Genomic DNA, 20,945 nt, shown 5'->3' on the forward strand with positions numbered 1-20,945 from the left:
AGGCTCTGTGGGCAGTTTGGGGAAGGTTGGAAGGGGCTGTACCTGGCAGTGAAGAAAACCTGCAAGGCAATGGAGGTTGGGGGTGCATTGGCGGATCGTGCTTCTAGCAGCCCACTATTTGGGGAGACCCCGAAGGCCACAGTGGTCTTGGCTGGCTCCTGCTGGCCTGCACCAAAGGGAAGGGAACACACATGAGTGCAGGCAGCCCCATGTACTCCCACAGGAAGACTTCACCCACCCCCAGGCCTGTACCTCTGGTCTTGCTCAGCACTGCAGGGCAGGGCAACCCTGAGATCATGTGGGGTTGGGGGGACTGGCTGCTCTGTGGAAATTCCAAGTGGTGCCTGCATGCAGGGACAGGGCACAGGGGCCCCTTCCTGGGGGTCTTCTCTTGGCACAGCCCTGTAGGGGACCAGTGGGTAGGTGGCATACCCTGATGGGTAGGACATACCCATCAGCATAGTCCAGTAGCTTCGGCAGCCACTCAGGTTCATCAGGTAGATCTCCCGGACTTGCTGCTGGCTCACAAAGCAGGTCCCAAAGTCCACCCAGCTGGTGGAGAGCTGCAGCTCAGGCACAGCCACCACGGCCCGCAGGGGCACCACCTGTGGGAGACCAGGCAACCTTGTCCATTCTGGGTGGGCTCTGAGCCAGGGCCTCTGGGACACAGAGAACCCTGCTGACCCCAAGTGCTGATGCTCCTGAAGAAAATGGGAAGCGCCCAGCAGTTGGCAGGAGGCCAGTGCCACCTTCAGAAGGCCACAGGCTGCTACTGGGAGTCTGTGCAGGGAAAGGGCCAGGGTGATATCCATTCCCCCACTATCCCTGCCTCCCTAACTCATAAAGCTCCAGTCCCTGCACCCTGGCTGGTTGGGCCACCCTCCTTCACCCCTCCTCCTGTGGTGACCCCCAAGGCCCAGCCCTCAGCTCCTCTCAGGCCGTGGACCATTTGTCTGTGTCCCTTGGCCATAGGCCCCACCTGTGCCCTCCTCTATCTCCTGGCAGCCCCTGCATCACACTCAGACACTGCCATGCACCATCCCACGGCCTCAGCCCCAGCAGCTGCCCAGGTGCCAGGCTGCAGAGCCTTGGCTCCACTGTTCAGCCTCCTGCCCCCAGCCTCTCTGGAGTCTTCCCCAGGCCACTCCTTCACACTCCTTACCAGCAGCCCCTGCTTCGCCTCCACACTACGGCCTGGTGACCTTCTGGTCTGTGGTGCTCGCCCTGGTGCTTGAAGCCTGGCAAGCCCCAGGGCTGTCCCTCGCAGCTGCCTCAGGTGCTCTGTCCCCACCCATCAGGCCTTTCTTTTGGCCTAGCTGTCAACGTGTTTCCCTTCCTTGATTAAATGGTGTACAGGCTTCATGTACCACCTCCTGCAGGGAGCCTTCCCTGATTTCCCACACTCTGGCCCCTCACCTGGCTTTGGGCTCAGGAGGCAGGTGAGGGTGGATGGCCCTCATCTCTCTGCACACAGGGCCTCTTCTAGAGGAGACTGAGCCCCAGGACAGAGGCAGGGGCTCCTTATTTCTGAGGGCCCTGCTAGGTCTTTCCTCCTCTGGCCCCAGCAGAACAGAGCCCAGCCCACTTCCACCCTCCTCCACATGTAGGTGGGCCTGGGGCGTGCCTGAGTGGTCTGGTTGGTGTACTCCAGGAGCAGGTTCTGAGTAAACACCATCTCTCTCTCTCCACTCGCACTCTGCCGAATGTCCACTCCAGGCAGTGTGTGGTCGGCCGGGAGCTTCTGATAGGAGAGCAGCTCCAGGGAGAGTGAGAAGGACACGTTCACCTGAGCAGATGTGGACATGTGTCATCTCCAGCTGCAGAGGGCAGGTGGCCACTTCCCCACCTGGAGCTCCATCCTCCTTCCCTCCCAAGCCCAGCCCCTGAAAGCCCTGACTGGCCCAGCCTTGCCCAGCCAACAGCCCAGCAGCTCCCCAACCTGGTGCTTTCATTCCACAAGCGCTGCCCAGCACCTACTCTGCCCAACACCCTGCTAGTGTCAGGGACAAGTCATGTCTGCCTTCAGAGGTCAGAGGCTAGAAGGGAAGGGACATGAGCAAGTTGCCCTTTACCACTTCAAATGCCCAGGGCTGTGGTTAGGCTCAGAGGCAGAGGAAGGACTTGGTCTGTGTGCTGAGGACAGTGAGGAGCCTCTGACAGGTCACTGACCTGGCGGGGAGGTGGGCTGCAGACCACACATGAGTGTGATGATGCCAGACCAGGGGCTGAGGCTATAACTGAGGCTGGAAAGGATGGAGCTTGGACTCCTGGCTCCCAGCACAGGTCCTTGGTACAAGCTTATCAGAATCAACCGTGAGGCACTTGTTAAAAATACAAATTCTTGGGCCTCACCCAGACTTTCACATCTCTGGAGGTGGGGTCTGGGAGCTGCTGCCTTAACAAGCTTTGTCAAGGGTACTAATTTGCTGGGAGCAGTGGCTTACATCTGTAATCCCAGCACTTTGGGAGGCTGAGGTGGGAGGATCGCTTGAGCCCAGGAGTTCAAGACCAGCCTGGGCAATATAATGAGACCTTATCTCTGCAAATAATAGCTGCGCATGGTGGCATGCGCCTGTGGTCCCAGCTACTTGGGATGCTGAGGTGGGAGGATTGCTTGGACCCCCAGGCAGTTGAGGCTTCAGTGAACCATGATCATGCCACTGCACTCCAGCCTGGGTGACACAGCAAGACCTAATCTAAAAAAAAAAAGGCTGGCCCGGCGCGGTGGCTCACGCCTGTAATCCCAGCATTTTGGGAGGCCGAGGTGGGCGGATCACGAGGTCAGGAGATCGAGACCATCCTGGCTAACACGGTGAAACCCCGTCTCTACTAAAAATATAAAAAATTAGCCGGGCATAGTGACGGGCACCTGTAGTCCTAGCTACTTGGGAGGCTGAGGCAGGAGAATGGTGCGAACCCGGGAGGCGGAGCTTGCAGTGAGCCAAGATTGCGCCACTGCACTCTAGCCTGGGCGACAGAGCGAGACTCCGTCTCAAAAAAAAAAAAAAAAAAGCCACTGATTTATTGCCAGGCTTAGAAACTGCTGTCCTAAATCAAGATATGGGTGTAGGGATGAAGAAAAGAGAATAGCGTTGGGAGAACTTTAGGAGGGGGCATCCGCAGGGCTTGGTGGCTTGGTCAGGACAAGGGGTGCCAGAGCTCTGGGCATGAGCAAGGGGGCTGGGGGTGGTATTTGCTGAGACAAAATGCCACCACAAAAAGGAGGCACAGATGTGGGGCAGGACAAGGTGGGGAAGGGATGGGGAGTTCACTTTGGACAGGTTGAGTTTGGCTCTAGAGCCTGGGAGATAATTCTGGCCAGGAGCCAGAAACCTGAGCATTGTTAGCACACGGAGGATGAGATGCAGCACCATTAATTATGTGATGTCCTTTTTCTGGAACCTTTGGGCTTCCCCAGAGCTGCCAAGGACTTTTAAATGCCTGGTGGCTAACCGCTGTGTCTCCTTGGAAGCTCTGGTGGAATGGAACCTCTGGCTGTGCTCTGGGCCTTCCCCGCCATTTAGCTCATTGAAGGGAGCAAACACAAAGTGGGTCAAGGGTGCCATTCTGTCTTCTGCAATTCCGTGTGTGTCCCTGACCTCTATGATAAGGTCCTCGGGGAGTTCCATCACCTAGCCCAGCATCTAGTACACAGCAGGCCCTCGCTACACAGTGGAGTATACATTGGACAGAGAGAATATGGCTGTTCACTGAGGCTCTGGAAATGGATGAGACAACCCAGAAATGTGCAGAGTGAGGCTAGGGCCTGGCAGAGTTCAAGGGAGCACAGCATAAAGGGAAGCCCTCCAAGGAGAAGAAGAAAGAGGGCCTCTGAAGCAGGAGGGGAAGTAGGAGACAGGGCGGGGCTGTCTACCCTCAGCCTGCCTCTGCACACCCTGGAAGCCCACTGTGCAGATACAGGTGTGCACACACTCAGCCTCATTCCAGTTGCCTCAGAGACCAGAGGAAGAAGTTGATGGTTTCCACTGAGGTCCTGACATTCCCAAGACCTTCCCCTACCTAACCAACTCTGAAAATCCAGGATCCAGTTATCACTGAGAATTAGTCGGAAGAGGAAAATTTACGTTAGAACCTGGAGTGTCTTACAATTACGGCAACCCCATGGGCTCACCTGAGCTGGGACACAAACCCTGAGCTTGCACAGGAGGATGGAGTCTGTGGGAAGGGGAGGTGCTCACAGGAATGCATCAGCCTCCACCAGCATCTCAGCAGTGGGGACTAAGAGGGAAAGGGAAGTCTGGGGACATTTCTGGAACACGTGCACGCATGTATGTGAACACAACGTCTGGTGTGTCCATGCCCAGGTCATCCACTTGTGTAGAGGTGCCAAATGTGGTGTCTCTGGTGGGAGTGCACCCCCGAGTGTTCATGCAGGGTATGGCAGGGTCAGGCATGCAGTTTGCGTCTGGGTACAAGCACGTGAGGGAGGTGTGCAGGGTTGCTGTCTGTACACATGCGAGGGTGTGCCATCGAGGCAAGGGCTGCAGACTCCCCCACTGACCAGCATGTTCTCCTGTGCTCGGAGCACCAGCTGCTTGTCCGCTGAGGCTGTCTCCTCCTCACACTCCTGCTTCTGGCCAGGGCCAGGAGCTCTGTGGTCCCGGCTCACCCCATCTTGAGAAACTGAGAAGGGCCTGGAGACCACGAGCCGGAAGTAGTGTGGGATCTCTGTAGTGTTGGTCAGCTTCAGGTGGTGGGTGGTCACCAGCTCACTCAGCACCTGGGCAGCCACAGAGGTAGGAGGCAGGGAATGCATCTTGTCCCTCTCTTCAACCCCATGGCTCTAGGGGAGGGCTGGGGGAGGGGATTTGGACTCAGACTATAAGGCCTGAGTCCCAGAAGGGCACACAGAGACATCTGAGGTCCAGGTAAGCTGGCAGGGCCAGAGGGTGGCAGCACACTCACCCCAGAGCAGGGCTGCTCAGGAATGAGGTCACTGGCCTGGCACTGGAATTCCATACTGCCGCCATAGTCCAGCTCCACACTTAGCCTGCCCAGCAATAGGCATTGTTGGGGCAAGCCAGGTGCCTGGGGCCTCCTGGCTGCCCCCACTCTGCTCATCCAGCCTCGGGCCAGCCTTTCCCTGGGCTCCTCTGCTGACTTCTCCCACCCATGCCCGTCCTTTTGCTCTGAGAACCCTGCCTGGCTCCACTAGTGCCTGGTGAGGGTGCACCCCCTGGGGATGAAAGGAGATGGGGCACCCCAGCTGACTCACTGTGCAGGCCTCACGTAGCTATGCAGGTCCAGTTTCAAGGGTCCCACCGCAAAGTCCTGCAGGCGATGCCTCTTCCCTGGAATCTCCCTTTCCACCTACTGAGCCCAAGTCTGATCACAGCTGATCCCTGGGCTGAGCAGGCAGCATGCTACCCAGGAGGGAGCAGTGGCTGTGGCCCCCACCCCAGGCCGGAAGAGCTCACCTTGCTGTCCAAGCTCATGAAACCCAGGGCGTAGCCAGTACACTCCACCTTGTGCAGGATCTCAGGGCTGAGCACCATGGGGGTGAAGGAGATGTAGATGGTGCTGCTGCCCCCAGCAGGGACCACCTGGCATAGACACAGCAGCCTTAGCACTGTCCCATGCCCACTGGCTGGCCAATGCAGACAGCTCCCAGCCCCTACTCCAACTCACCACCTGCTTGGGGCTGATACAGTATAGGTGGCCAGAGGGCACCCCCTCATGTGCCTGCAGGATGACTGAGATGAGCTTCTGTGCCACCCTATTGCTGGCACTGGAGCTGCCCTCAACCTGTCACCAAGGAGTCACTGAGGTTCACGCAGTCACTGAGGTTCAACTAGCCTACTGGCCACCCCTCAGTGGTCCTCAGTGGCCAGCCTGCCCCGCCCCTCCACCCCTGCTCACTGATGAGTCAGTTTCATGGCTGAATTCCAATGAACTGGAGGGGCTTGGGGACCAGAGGAGGCAGCCACCCTCAGGGGTATCAGGGCACACAAGCTCATTCCCGGCTTGGTCCCGCAGCGGGAAAGGTGGCCCGTAAAACACCAGCAGCTCCACCAGCCGGTCTTCCTTGTCTTCTGGAACATAGGTCTCCCAATCCAGGCGGATGTCTGGGGCAGATGTTGGGGGCAGGGTGAGGAATAAGGGAGGAGCAGACAACCCCCCCCGGGCCCCCTCCTCCTCATACCCCCAGACAGAGATAACCCGTTTTCCCATACCCTGGTGGAGGGGGTGTCTCTCTGCCTCTCTAATGCCACTTCCAGGCAATTCTCATTTAAAATTTTAAAAAAGGCTTTACAGGCTTATGCCGTCTGGCTCTATCACCTGAGTCCTCATGGTCACAAGACCAGGTCTCCACGTCCAGAAGCCTGAACACAGGCGCTCTGCTCTCTCCCCACAGCTGCTTCTCCTTCCAGCCTGTTTGTGAGCAGGCTGGGCTCTCTAACCCCTACATGCCCTTCCTTCTCCCCATCTATCCATCAGCCTATGTCAGCTTTCACGTCCTTCCCCAGGCAGACTAGTCTTTGGGGGCCGCCATGTCCACCTCTGTCTTGCCAGCATCCTCGTATCTCCTTTTGCACCCACCTGGCAACACCTAACCTTGAAAGAACTGAACTGCACCGTCCCTCTGAGTACCACTGGGGGAAGTCCCCCAGCTGAACAGATTGCCACCCCCATCAATCTGTCCCCAACCTAAACTGGGGCTCCCCATTGCTCTCTCTCCAGTCTGCACCATGACAATGTCAAACTGTCCCTGCCCTCCTCAGACACCTCCATCTGCCTCCCCACACCCAGCTGGTGGCCCCACCTCATCTCCCAGAAGCCCCCAAACTGAGAAGTCCCCAAAGTCCTGTCCCAAACCTAGACATCTGCCTGCATCGAACCCATCTTCCCCTCCCCCTCCTGCCTTCACTCCTGCTCGCAGCCCTCCGCAGGGGCTGGCGTGGCCAGGGCCCCCCCTTCAGTGTCGCCAGCTTCCTCTTCTAACCCTTCCTCCAGCCCAGAGCACTCTTTGCCCCCACATGCTCCCCTGGCCCACATCAGCTTATCCTTCCTCTTAGACTCAGCCTACACTCTGCCTCCCCTCCACAGGGGAGCCTGGCCCCTCAACACGTTCCCCCAGCACTCCGGCCTCCCCTTCAGTTGTATGCCACACACTGCAGCCCACAGTCACGTCTGTCCCACCCGTCAGGAGGGAAGCCCCTCGGCAGAAACTGCTGTCCTGTCCCCACTGTATCCCCAGCAGCTCTCAGGCAGCACAGGTCCTGCCAGCTGGAGGAATGGGAAGGGGATCCCCTCTTATTGTCTGTTCCTCCACACAGCAACTCTGATGAGAGCAGAGCATCCGTGGGCCCATCTACACTTCCGTAACCACAGGCCCCCTGGACACCTGGGTCCTGTTCATGGGCCATCGGCTTCCCTCCCACCTTCCCTCCCAGCCTGGCTCACCACAAGGCACAGCCTGTGGCAAGAGCCCTGATTTCTCTCATGCATATCTTACCACATGGGCTGGAGTTATTCAGGCGAAGGGTTCGGGTAACTGTGTCTCCTCCGGAGACCTGGGTGCCGAACCTGGAGGCGGACAGACTGGATTCAGTACAGCCACAGCCAGCGTACACCTTGCAGGTAGGGAGGAGGGCTGGGACTGGGGGCTTAGGCAGGGGGAAGTACCACAGTGGTCTGGCCTCACTCGAGAATTAATGAGACCTGGGGCTGGGGCCTTCCCCAGGCGGCACCAGGTGAGCTGGGCTCTGGGGCTGCCCTGTGCCCTGGCAATCCACCCACCTGCCCTGAGCAGACTGTGCTGATTCCAGTTCAACTGTGCCGGGGGCCCCAGGGCTGGTGCTGACCTCGGACCACACTGACTACTCGCCACTTCTGCCCCACAAAATCCCTCAGAGATGTCCAGGTGGTGGCCATGTCCCGAGGCCACCTTCCCCCAGGGAAACCCTGGCCTGGAACCTTCTTGTAGGTGGCACCAATGGCCCTAGGCCAGCTGGAGAATAACAAGCCGACGTGGGCAGCCCAGCCCGGAGGCTGGAGGGTTTCGGGGGCTACCAGGGAGCAGAGGCTCAGGCTGAGCATGGAGCACCTGATGGCTGGTTCCTTCTGGGCCTGGTCGGTAGTGTAGGAGGTGGTCCTCAGGGAGCTGACGGGGCAGCCCACCGCTGCCATGTGCACTGGGATGACTGCCGGTGGCAGGTCTCCCACCTGCAAACACACCCCAGCCGTTTGTCACTCCTGTCACCGGTTGCCACCACATCCCCTCTGGGCAGGGCCTCCACTTGTCCAGCCAGCCCAGGGGCCCCACAGTTTGGTCCCAGCCTCACTGTGTACCACTCTGTCTTCTCTCCCACTTCCCACCATCTCCACTCTCCCTCCCAGCCAGGCAGCCTGCACAAAGCTCCCAGCCTGAGGACTGTTTTTTTTGTTGTTGTTGTTTTTTTAGTAGACATAGGGTCTTACTATATTGCCCAGGCTGGTCTCAAACTACTGGCCTCAAGCAATCTTCCTGCCTCAGCCTCCTAAAGTGTTGGAACTACAAGTGTGAGCCACTGCACCTGGCAAGCTTGAGGCTCTTCGGCCTCTGATAGTCCCTTTGATCAAATTTCTGTCTTTTAAATGAAAAGAAGTTTATTTCTTTTCTCTGCTAATCAAAAGTAATAAATCTTATTTTTAGAAAATATAAGAGTGTGATAATCACCTCCAATCCTACTTCTGCAGCATGACTTACTGTTAGCATTTCAGTGTACAAGTGTCTACACTTCTTTCGTGAAGACCCAGATATAAATGGGAAGCATGCTGCGCATGCCTTTCATAATCTTTTCTTTTAACAATATAGGATTATTATTATTATTATTATTTTTGAGAGAGTCTTGCTCCATCGCTCAGGCTGGAGTGCAGTGGCATGATCTCGGCTGACTGCAACCTCTACCTCCTGGGCACAAGCGATCCTCCCACCTCAGCCTCCTGAATAGCTGGGACCAGAGACATATGCCATCACGCCCAGCTAATTTTTGTATTTTTTGTAGAGAAGGGGTTTTGCCATGTTGCCCAGGCTGCTCTCAAACTCCTGAGCTCAAGACATCCACCCACCTCAGCCTCCCAAAGTGCTGGGATTACAGGCATGAACCACTGCACCCAGCCAAAAATATAGGATTAATTTTTACTAATAATACAGCATCATATAACAGGCTGTGCAGAATTCCCTTAGGGATGTGGCCCAATGTCTGTATCCACTCCTCTACTGACAGACATGGAGAAGGGGGCTCAAAGCACCCTTTCCCCTGTATCTTCACCAACAACTTTTAAATCTTGCTAATGTGTCAAAACCAGCATTTTGTGGCTCTTTGATTTTGCATTTCTTTAATTATCAGTGGTGGTGACAGATTTTAATATGTTTATTGGCCGTCTGTATTTGTCTTTCTTGGAGTTGTTTATTCAAACCTTGCCCACTTGGGATACTTTTCCCCAGCTTCCTGTTATTTAAGACCCCTTTTTATATTAACATGATCAATTCTTTGTCATACATAACACACACAATTTAAAGCAAATATCTACTACAATTAATCTGTTCAATTTACTGAATAGTTCATGAAAATCTTCTATTTAACAACTTAACGGTAGGATAACATATGCATGTTTCATCCCTCCAGACTAAACTAGGGGTGCCTTGCTGGTTACCTTATTCATCCCTGTATCCTCCAAAGTACAGTGGCCCACACAGGAACCCACACACAGTAGATGCTCCATTTATGCTGAGTGCTGGGGCAGTTAAATGGACCCCTGGGTGAGCCCCACCGAGGGCGGGGCAAGGACGTGGCTCTGGAAGGCTGCTACTGTCCCTCCACTCCACACTCCCTACTCCAGGTCTTGGGTCCTGGCCCAGGCAGCAGCCTACTGCCTCCTCTTCCCTCCTCAATATGGCCCCAGCCCTGCACCTCCTGGGAAAAGGTGTGGAAAGTTCTACTGCTTATGAGGAAGCCTCCTGCCTAAAATGCCTCAGCCAGAACCCCAAAGGCTGCCTCAGACACGAATGCCCATCCCAAGCTCGGTGAGCATTGCGTTTCAACCTGGTGAGGTCTGAGAGTCTGAGGGCCAGGTGTTGGAGGGGAGAGAGGCTGAAGGCGAGGACTGGGCAGACTCTCCACCCCCCAGGCCACTGCCCTCCTGTGTGCCCTTACCGTGCAGATGAGGTTGTCCCAGTACTCGCCCCACATGTTGGCACAGCCTGTGATGTCAATGCCTAGCTGCTGGTGGGGCCCCAGCATGCCCTGGGAAATGTGAGGGAAGAAAGCAGCTCCTTTCCCGTGGGATAGCATGCTCTCCATAAAATCTGGGAAAGAACCGTGACTGTAGGGGATTCACGGGCCTGGGGTTGGGAGTGAGGTCCAAACCCTCAGGTGTGAACAAAGCACTGTCCCCGACAAGCCACCCTCCAGCCTCTCCTTGGTCAGGCTACATGTGCCCTCCTCCTGGAAGCCCGGAATCCAGGGGCAAGCTACTCAGGGTCCTGCGTGGTCAGCCGCTCTACTCCCTGAGAGGCCGGGTCCCCATGGGAGCCCTCCCTTATGAGCCATTCCCATCCCAAATGGAGTCCAGGCCCTGTGCATAAGCCTGTGCCCTAGAAGGGAAGTGGCCTCAACAGGAAGAGGCATTGTCAGGTGGAGAGCCTTGGCCATCTGAGAGCAGTCTCTGGTCCTAGTCCCACTCCCTGGCAGCTGCCGGCTCACATCCACAGAAGGCCATGGCTCTGGCCATGGCCTGGGCCCCGAAGCCCCTGGTGGCGCTTACCCAGCTGCTTTCGCTTGGCCAGGTGCTCTTGCATCCACACTGTCTTTAGCAGGGCAGGAGGCATGTCGGGACTTTACAAGTGGAGACACAGAAATAGTATCAAGTCAGACAAGCCTGTCCCAAGACCTGAGCCAGGTTCTAGAGCAACCAGCATTCTACCAGGTGCCCAGCAGAGGAAGGTGGCCCTGCCTGCTCTTCCCAGGGGAGAGCTGGTCAGTTCTTTCCTTTACCTCCTTCTCTGGTCTTTGCTCCCACAGTACCCCTACCATTCAAACATCCCCAGCTGCAGGCCACCCGCTGGCTGCAGGGATTACCTCCCCAGAAACCCAGGCAGGCTCTGAAGCAGGACTCCCTGCCCACATGCTCTGTGCCATGGTTACTCCTGGACACAAACCCAGCCCAGACTCCCCATCTCTAGCCCAGAATTCTGAAACAGGCCCATTTCCAGTTTTTCCTGCTGACATCTGTCCAGCATTGGGTACACACTAGCTTTCCACAATAGAAAGTTAATGCCTTATAAAGTGTTCATGGCTCCCCTTCCACCCATAGCTGTGGTTTCTAAGTTGGGCCCTCTTGCTTCACTAGAGTAGGTGGTGAGGTGTCCACACAGTGGGGATTCCAGAAAAAAAAAGTCCTAAATTATAATGTTTGATTTCAAGTTAGAGATTTGCAAAATTCCTGAATATTTAACAATCAGTTCTCCTGAACCAGTGCTAGCTGGTTCTGGCACACCTCTGTGTGTGTGTGTGTGTGTGTGTGTTGTGTGTGTGTGTATAAGCATGTGTGTGTGTGTATAAGCATGTATGTATGTGCATGTGTATGTGTGTATGTTTATGTGTATATGTGTGTGTATGTGTGTATGTGTATACATATGTGTATGTGTGTATATTTGTGTCTGTATGCATGTGTATGTATATGTGTATATGCATGTGTATGTGTGTATGCATGTGTATATGTATGTGTGTATGAATGTGTGTGTGTATGTACGTGTGTATGTGTGTGTGTGTGTGTGTGTGTCTGTGTATGTGTAAGCAGCACTCTAGATCTTGCCTCTGTCCTTACACATACTAGCTTTGCTGATCACTGTCTGATCTATGGGGCACCCCATCTCACTCTCCACATGTCAGCCCAGGCACGCTATCAGTGGTCCCTGAAGACTCCCTGCTCCTGAACTATTCCTCCCACCCCTTGGCCTGCACTGTTCCTTCTGTCTACAGTAACTTCTCCCTCACTACAGGCCCATCTGCCTGGTCCATCAGAAGCCTCCACTCCAGCAGGCCAGGCTGAGGAGAAGGGGTCACAATCCCAGCCTCTCCCACAGGCCCACTCAGGGCCCGAGAAGTGGACAGCAGGAGCCATTTCCTCTCTGCCTGTCCCCATGTCTACCTGTAAAAACACACACTCCCATCTCTCACATCGACCAGCACTGGCCACCTAAGCCACACAGAGGCTCAACAGGGTACACCCCATCCAGCTTCATCTGCCCTGGGAAGTGAAAGAAGCAAGACTTACAGGCTGGTCTTTTTGCTCAGGCTGTTTTGGGGGCTCCCGAAGTACTCAAACTTGAGGGAGAAAGGGGTCTGTATTGGGGAGCGATTGGTGAGAATGAGCTGGCGATTCACACGGGTCCTCAGTGGCACCGCTGAGCCAAAGTCCAGACGGAGCTCCTTTGGGTGGCCTGGCCACTGCTCTGTGCTGAAAACACTGTCCTGTGCCCATTGGTACTATGTAACACGCCACCCTTGGCCCTGCCCAGAGAGCCATCTTGGGTGGACGTGCAGAAGCTGCCCAGACACCAGGCTTCATCCTCGGACTCCTCTTTCATTGAGCTGCCAACCACAGCCCCACCTTTCCTGCCCACCCATGATGCTGAGAGAGGCCTCAAACTCTGCACAAACCGTCCCTGGCCAGGGGTAGGCTGGCATGGCTCCCAGTTGCTGGGTCTCATGTGGACAAGCCCAGGGTACCTACAGCCCTGTCCCCTGCCATCTCCTGCCTGCCGGCGCACCATGCCTCCAAGTGTGTGTGGGGAGACCACACAGAGGGCAGGGACGGGGTAAAGGGAGCTGTCCCCACAGGAGTGGTGAGTGGCCGCAATAACACTGTGGCGTTTTCCTGGCTGCAGGAATCAGATGGGCGCAGATTGATACCACAGTGCCGTGCTGGTCCTGGGCGCGGCTGCCTCATTCCTCAGTCCACTGCCACCTCCAGACCCCCAACCCTGGGCTCACCTGCAATCGGAGCTCTCCTTAGAGATGGCGATGGCCACTTGTAGTCCCTGGGGCTTCCCAGAAATGCCTAGAACCAGTGGCTTCTTCATGCCTGACACGTGACAAGGGAGGGCCAGATGGGTCAGCTCTTCCTATAAGAAAGCCCATCCAGGGGTCAGACCAGGCCTGGGGCCTCTGAATATGAGCCCAGATGGTCTTCCGCAGCACAGGGGATTGCTGTGGAGGGTTCAACACAAAGGCCTTGACCTCTGGCCAGGCTCATCTCCAGTCCCTCCAGTGAGCCCAGCCAGTTGGCCCGCCCTCGGCCCCAGGAGGCCTGGCCCTTTCCTTAGGGCTTATGGCTGTCTGAGTCTGCCCCAAATATCTGGGCATGCCCACGTGAAGAGACCCCTCAGAGAGGGCCTCTGGAGAAGCTGCACACTTCCTCTGATGAAGCTGCCACCCTAGAAATCAAACCTCCCTGAGCAAGATCTGTTCCACACCTGGGCCTGCCTGTCTGTCGTCCCAGAGCTCAGGCAGACCATCCCCATATTTGCCAGTGGGAACTGAGACCTGAGTCTGCAAGTCTCTGCAAGGAGGAAGTTTTCCCACAAGAGCCACAAAAGGGACAGCTAGCAACGGCCCTAGGACTGAGCAGATTCCGCCCTGATGGCCTTCCTCTGGGCCACTCCAGGGGGAAACCAAGGTACCAGTTAGCCTCCCCAAGTAGTATCTGGCACAGTGCCTGCTGTGAGCAACAGCTCTGCTCTGGATGTCTGGGCAAATCGGAAAGCTGGGCCCACCTGCGGCCACAGAGAATGGCTTGGGGAGGGCAAAAGCTCATGCCAAAGGCCAGGCATGCCAGTGTGTCTCAGGGCACATCCAGGCCTGCTCCAGGCTCTCTGACCATGTGTCCCTAGGGAGCAGACCCAGCAGGAATGGGGACCCCAGACCCAAATGCAAGAAATCTCTTCCCCACCTACAAGAACCAGCAGTGTGGCCTAAGGTAGGGCCTCCCTGGTGGCACAGGTACATATGGTTGGCAGGGTGCCTTCCCAGTCACTCAGGCCCTACATTGCCTTACTCACCTGGGTATGAGCAGTCAACTCCAACTTGAGCTGGCACTCCTCGCTCGGGCCCAGCAGGCCATGTCTGGGGGAGACTGTCACCATGCAGAAATCTGCTTGGTGCCCCAGGAGCTGGCAGACACATGAGTGAGCCTATTGTCACTTACTGGGCTCCCAGAATGGACCAGTATCCAGAGAGTGCTCAGCACTGCTGCATGCGATGCTGGAGACTGGCAGACTGGGGCCCACAGCAAAACCGACAGGGCTGGGTGCTCACTACTGGGGATAAACCACGGGTCCCTTCTCCTCTCCTCCCCAACCCTGGATGGACTTTACCACTTGTTGGGAGGTTGTCTGGACTAAAGAAACTGCCCTTGAAGGCCCCGAGGGATGGGGAGCAGAGGGCAGACGCTTCTGGTGCACATGGATGTGGCCTTACATCCTACGACACTCAGAGCTCCCTAGTCAGCCACAGGCAGGAGCAGCACCCCAACTGGGCTCCAACAGCTACCTGGGCCAGTCATGGGCTGTGCTGGCTAGGAGGCTCTAGCTGTGTTCACCAGAAACTCCTTCTTGGGCAGGGAACTGGAATTCCCTAGAGGCAGGGCAAGAAAAAGCTGGACCAGATATGCTGCTCCTTTGAGGAGCTTTTATGCACACTATGAGCAAGGGACAGGCTGTGGGAGGGAGGCTGAATATCTCTGTTCTGCAAGGATATTTGGGGGACAATGTCCCCCTCTACATGGGCCTCTGTTGCTGAGGGCTGCAGACTGCTGCCTGATGCTGTGGGCTCACTCACCTTGCCCCAGTGGAACTGGGTGGGCAGGAGCGTGCCATTGATAAGTGTGATAGTTGTCTTCGTGGGCACACCCAGGTAGAGATTTCTAACCTCCACCTGGCTGCTCTGTAGGTACACATGGGGCTTCTGTATCTCAGCATACACAGGAAGGTAGCTGGAACACAAGGAAACAAAAGGCATACTGATCAGAAGAGAAGAAGTAAAGCTGTCCCGATTTCTAGATGACATGCAGTCTATGTAGAAAATCCCAAGGCATCTATATTTTTAGAAACTCTAGAACTAATGAGTGGGTTCAGCAAAGTTTCAGGATATTAAGATCAATATACAAAAATGAATCACATTTTTATACACTAACAACGAACATGTGGAAACCGAAATTTAAAATATAGTAAAATATAGTACCATTTATAATTGCTCAAAAAGTAGAAATCTCGGGTGTAAGAGAAATTGTTGCAAGAACGCTCTGGGCTTATTTCAAAGTGGCTTATTTCACTTTTCCTCTGGGCATATTTCAGAAGGGTTCCTTCCCCTCTCCATCCCACCCTGGCTAAACAAGAGAGAATTTTTTTTCCAGTTTTCACCATGAGAACCTACTGAGCCCCCAGGATTTTTAAACTCCTAAGCTAGCCTATACTCAGCCACCAGGAATTTGTTGAAACTACCATTTAAGTGTTCTTCTGCTTCAGGTAAACTGATCTGTATTCTCAGTATTTGCCTATATCTCCAGCTTTTGGGGTGGCCACTTGTCCTGCAACGTCAACTCTCTGATAGATCTAAGAAAAATCATTGTTTCAGGTTGTTCAGTCTTTTCTTGTTGCGAGAGCAGGAGCTTGATGGGCAAGCTCTTTACGTGTCTGAACAGCTGAAGGTATTTTGTAGGTATGATTAATGTTCATCATCAGTTTAGTTTAAGTAAAGGAGATTATCCTAGATAATCTAGATGGGCCTGATTCAATTAGTTGAAAGGTCTTTCTTTTTTTTTTTTGAGATAAAGTCTCACTCTGTCACCCAGGCTGGGGTGCAGTGGTGCAATCTTGGCTCACTGCAACCTCTGCCTCCCGGGTTCAAGCAATTCTACTGCCTCAGCCTCCTGAGTAGCTGGGACTACAGGCATGTGCCACCATGCCAGGTAAGTTTTTGTATTTTTAGTAGAGACAAGGTTTCACTATGTTGGCCAGGCTGGTCTCAAACTCCTGACCTCAAGTGATCTGCCCACCTTGGCCTCCCAAAGTGCTGGGATTACAAAGGTGAGCTACCGTGCCTGGCCACTAAAAGGTCTTAAAAGCAGAAATGGGGTTACCCAGACAAAGAAATTCCATGTGTTTATAACAGCTTCATCTTGTCCCCAAAAATGCCAGCATGCCCTTCCTGAAAACCTGCCCTACAGATTTTAGGCTTGCCTAGCTAGTCCCTATAGTTGTGTAAGCTGATTCTTTGTAATAAATGTCTTAATAGGTTATTAAGAAATAAATATTAAGCCTTGACTGATACAACCATATCAAGGTAAATTCATATGTAAATACAAAAGACAGAATAAATGTATTTTTGCTTACTTTTCTATCTAATTTAAAGGGCAACTATATAAACCAATAACTGTAAAACTGTCTTGATAAGCCTATAATGTATAAATATGTAATTTGTATGACAATAATAGTACAAAGGAAAGGGAGAGAATAGAGCTGAGCTATATTACAGTAACATTTCAGACTACTGAAATTAAATTGGTGTTAATCTAAACCAGACTGTTTTGAAATTAAGATATACTATAAAGCCCTGGACAACCAGTAAGAAAATAACTTTTTAAAAAGTAAAAGAAACATGGAAATTAAAATGGCCGGCCAGGCACAGTGGCTCATGCCTGTAATCCCAGCACTTTGGGAGGCTGAGGCGGGTGGATCATGAGGTCAGGAGATTGAGACCATCCTGGCTAACACAGTGAAACCCCATCTCTACTAAAAAATACAAAAAATTAGCCAGGCGTGGTGGTGGGTGCCTGTAGTTCCAGCTACTCGGGAGGCTGAGGCAGGAGAATGGCGTGAACCCAGGAGGCAGAGCTTGCAGTGAGCTGAGATCGTGCCACTGCACTCCAGCCTGGGCGACAGAGCAAGACTCCATCTCAAAATAAATAAATAAATAAATAAAAAATAAATAAAATGGCATACTAGAAAATACCTATCTAACAAAGAAGGCGGCAATAATGGAAGAATGCAGGAACAAAAACACAAAATACATACAGAAAACAAATAGCAAAATGGGAGATGTAAGTTCTACTTTATCAGTATTTACATTAAATATAAAGGGATTAAACAATCCAATCAAAAGGCAGAGATTAGCAAAATGGATTTTAAAAAATTGATCCAAGTATATGCTGTTTACAAGAGACAGTTTAGATTCAAAGACACAAATAGTTTCAAAGAAAAAAGGATGGAAAAATATATATCATGCAACAGTACCCAAAAGAGAGCTCTAGGAGATATATGAATGTTAGATAAAATAGGCTTTAAGACAAAAATTGTTATTAGAGACAAGGAAGGATATTTTATGATTATAAAAAGATCCATTAGAAAGATATAACAATTATAAACATGTATGTATCTAACAACAGCACCCCAAAATACATGAAGCAAAAACTGACAGAATTGAAGGAGAAAACAATTCAACAATAATGGTTGGAGACTTCAACAGCCCATTTTTAATCATGGAAAAACAACTAACCAGAAGATAAACATTGAAATAGAAGATTTAAACAACCCTATAAACCAAACAGAACTAACAGGCAACACTCTACACAATAACAGCAGAATACATTATTTTTCTCGAGTGCACAAGGAATATTCTCCAGAATAGCCCATAAAACAAGCCTCAATAAGTTTTAAAGGACTATAATTATATAAAGTGGGTTCTCCAACAACAATAGAATCAAATTAGAAATCAACAACAGAAAGAAATTTGTGAAACAAAATATGTGCAAATTAAATAACACATTCATAAACAAGTCAAATAAGAAACCACAAGAAAAATTAGAAAATACTTTTATATCAATGAAAATGAAAACATGATATATGAAAAGTTATAGGATGCAACTAAGGCAGTGGTTAGAGGAAAATTTATATTTGTAAATACAATTTTCTTTAAACAAACAAAAAAGAAAGATTGCAAATCAAAAACCTCAGCTTTCACCTTAAGAAACTAGAAAGAGAAGAGCAAACTAAACCCAAAGCAAGTGGAAGGACAGAAATAATAAAGACCAGAAAGCAGAGATAAATGAAATAGAAAACAGAAAAACATTACAGAAAATCAGCAAAAGCAAAAGCTGGTTCTTTGAAAATATTAACAACATTGATAAACCTTTAGCTAGACTAGACTGACCAAGAAAAATTTGCTCAAGACTCAAATTAGAGAAATCAGGAATGAAAGTGGGGACAACATTACTGATCATACAGAAATAAAAATAATTATCAGAAAACACCACTAACAACTATGTACCAATAAATTACATAACAGATAAAATGGACAAATTCCTGAATTCCTAGAGTGCTGCAAACTACCAAAACTGAGTAAAGAAAAACATCTTTTTTTTGGGGGGTGGGGTGGGGGCTACAGAGTCTTGCTCCGCTGCCCAGGCTGGAGTGCAGTGGCACAATCTTGGCTCACTGCAGCCTCTGCCTCCCAGGTTCAAGCTATTCTCATGCCTCAGCCTCCCGAGTAGCTGGGATTACAGGCGCACGCCACCACACCTGGCTAATTTTTGTATTTTTAGTAGAAATTGGGTTTCACCATGTTGGCTAGCCTGGTCTCAAACTACTGACTTTAGGTGATCCGCCCACCTCAGCCTCCCGAAGTGCTAGGATTACAGGCATGAGCCACTGTGCCTGGCCAAGAAAAAAGTCCAAATTGATCTATGTAAGAAATTCAGTTACAAACATACCTCATGTTATTATGCTCTGCTTTATTGCACTTCACAGATACTGTGATTTTTACAAATTGAAGGTTTGTGACAACGCTGCATTGAGCAAGCCTATCAATGTCATTTTTCCAATTGCATGTCCTCATTTCATGTCCCTGTGTCACGTCTTGCAAACTTTTTTGTTATAGCTGTTATGGTAACCTGTGATTAGTGATCTTTGATGTTACTACTGTAATTGTTTTGGGGTGCCATAAACAGCAACCGTATAAGACAATGGGCTCAACTGGTAAATGCTGTGTGCATTTTGACTGCTCTACTTACTGGTCATTCCCATCTCTCTCCCTCTCCTCAGGCCTCCCTATTTCTTGAGACACAACAATATTGAAATTAGACCAACTAATAATCCTACAATAGACTCTAAGTCTTCAAGTGAAAAGAAGAGTTGTACATATCTCACTTTAAATCAAAATGATCAAGCTAAAAATGATTAAGCTTAGTGAGGAAGGCACACTCAAAGCTGACACAGGCAGAAAGCTAGCTTTGTGCCAAACAGACAAATTGTGAATCCAAAGAAATGTGATACCAAACAAATGCCCTATTTGTGAAAATTTTGAAGTAAAAGATAATAAAGCAAATAAAATGTTATGCAAACAAGGAAAAGAAAATAGAAGAAAGAAAGAATGTGATCAGGTTAACTGGTAAAACAGAGAACAAAACTGCTGCTTGAAATCCCTGCACAGGTTATGTGCAATGCAATCCTTAACGATGGAATGAGGGCATCAAAGGGCGGGGGAGCTGAGCAAAGCACTGCTGAAGATCGATTGGCTTAGCCAGGTCAGGGCTCCAGCCCCAGAGGTCAGAGCAACACATGAAAGAGTGGGCTGCCCCAGGCACAGAAGTCAAATATCACATGATCTCACTCAAGTGGGTGCTAAAAATGTGTACATATGGACATAGAGATTGGAATGACAGACAATGGAGACTCGGAAGGGTGAGGACGTAGGAGAGAAATGGGTGATGAGAAATTAGTTCATGAGTACAATGTATGCTATTTGGGTGATGGATACCCTAAAGCCCTGACTTGACCACTATATAATCTAAGCATGTAACAAAATTGCACATGTCCCCATAAATTTGTACAAATAATAAAAATTAAAATTGAAAATTAAGAAAAAGATTGGGCTGCCACAGTATTTGCCCCCACTGAAGACTGTGGGTGTCATGCTGGAGAGAGGCCAGGGCAGAGCCTGCAGTAACACTGGACCTCTCAACTGTCACGAGGAAGAAACAACCAGAAAAATGCTATTCCTTCATTCTTATTTATGAATGAAGGCATGGATTGATTTGTGTAGCTGGCCAATGTGGGTTTTCTCCACTGTTTGTTTAGGGCTGTTTTCCCCAAAGGTCCCTTTCTCTGATGGATTCAGGCTAGCTGTGTGCTCTGAGGGTGGTGACTCACATGTACTTCACCCCTTAGAAGAGGGGTGCTCTCCACATCTACCCCCTTTTACTCAGAAGAAACTTACACCACTAGCTCCTTATGCAAATCAACCTCCTCCTCCATTCAAAAACAGGACTGGACAGGCAAAGATTACTAGAAGCAGAAGAAAACTCAAAAAGTAAAGGAGAAGAACTCCAACATCTGGGAAAACAGAAATTAGTTTTCTTGGGAGAATCTGAGAGGCTGTTGCATTGATAAGACTATAACAGATTACTATAGAAAAGGAAAGATGCAAGAACAACAAAGCTTGAAATTTCAAAACATGATTGCTTCTTCTGGAGACAGATCCTCCCTGTCACCCAGCAGAGGAAGGGGCGGGTACACGACCCACACAAGAGCAATCAGTGCCTATCTCTGGAAAGAGCCAGATTCGCTTTCAGAGGTTGTTAAGCTGGAAGTGTGTGAGCCTGGAGCTCTAAGTGGCCTCTCCCCAAGGCAGAGTGCGAAGGGCCCTTGTCAACAGGGAAGAAAAAGGCCCACAAAGAGCAGCAGATGTGTGTTGGGGCTGGGATGGAGGTAGGGAAGGGGGAAAGAGGGTAGAGAAAGAGAGAAAGCAGAAGACCAGACAAAGGGAAAGGGTTGGGACCTTAGATTCAGCAAGTTGGGAATGCCCAGTTACATGAGCCAGTGCTTCCTCTTTTTTGCCTGAGTTGGTAATGTCTGTGTTTCCATCACTTGCTACTGTAAACAT

The 20,945-nt window shown here is 51.3% G+C and overlaps 1 protein-coding gene across 7 annotated transcripts in view; it reads right to left on the reverse strand.

The window, feature by feature from the left end:
- Nucleotides 1-20,945, reverse strand: part of DLEC1 (DLEC1 cilia and flagella associated protein) — a 92,179-nt gene that overhangs the window by 629 nt on the left and 70,605 nt on the right. For 4 of the 7 annotated variants that reach the window (XM_030812120.1, XM_030812119.1, XM_030812118.1 and 1 more), the window contains 17 exons: nt 14,847-15,000; nt 14,069-14,179; nt 13,002-13,132; nt 12,283-12,474; nt 10,771-10,841; nt 10,161-10,312; nt 8,069-8,187; nt 7,478-7,548; nt 5,881-6,086; nt 5,650-5,766; nt 5,439-5,564; nt 5,237-5,331; nt 4,927-5,011; nt 4,523-4,741; nt 1,625-1,786; nt 452-605; nt 43-166 (listed from right to left, as the gene is read on the reverse strand). In XM_030812120.1, coding sequence (XP_030667980.1) covers nt 43-166; nt 452-605; nt 1,625-1,786; nt 4,523-4,741; nt 4,927-5,011; nt 5,237-5,331; nt 5,439-5,564; nt 5,650-5,766; nt 5,881-6,086; nt 7,478-7,548; nt 8,069-8,187; nt 10,161-10,312; nt 10,771-10,841; nt 12,283-12,474; nt 13,002-13,132; nt 14,069-14,179; nt 14,847-15,000 — 2,289 coding nt within the window. Of the gene's footprint in view, nt 1-42; nt 167-451; nt 606-1,624; nt 1,787-4,522; nt 4,742-4,926; nt 5,012-5,236; nt 5,335-5,438; nt 5,565-5,649; nt 5,767-5,880; nt 6,087-7,477; nt 7,549-8,068; nt 8,188-10,160; nt 10,313-10,770; nt 10,842-12,282; nt 12,475-13,001; nt 13,133-14,068; nt 14,180-14,846; nt 15,001-20,945 lie in introns of those variants that run through there. The other 3 variants (XM_030812117.1, XM_030812122.1, XM_030812121.1) reach the window with 3 other exon arrangements.

The sequence above is a fragment of the Nomascus leucogenys genome, chromosome 4, assembly GCF_006542625.1.
Source record: "Nomascus leucogenys isolate Asia chromosome 4, Asia_NLE_v1, whole genome shotgun sequence".
Taxonomy (NCBI): Eukaryota; Metazoa; Chordata; class Mammalia; order Primates; family Hylobatidae; genus Nomascus; species Nomascus leucogenys.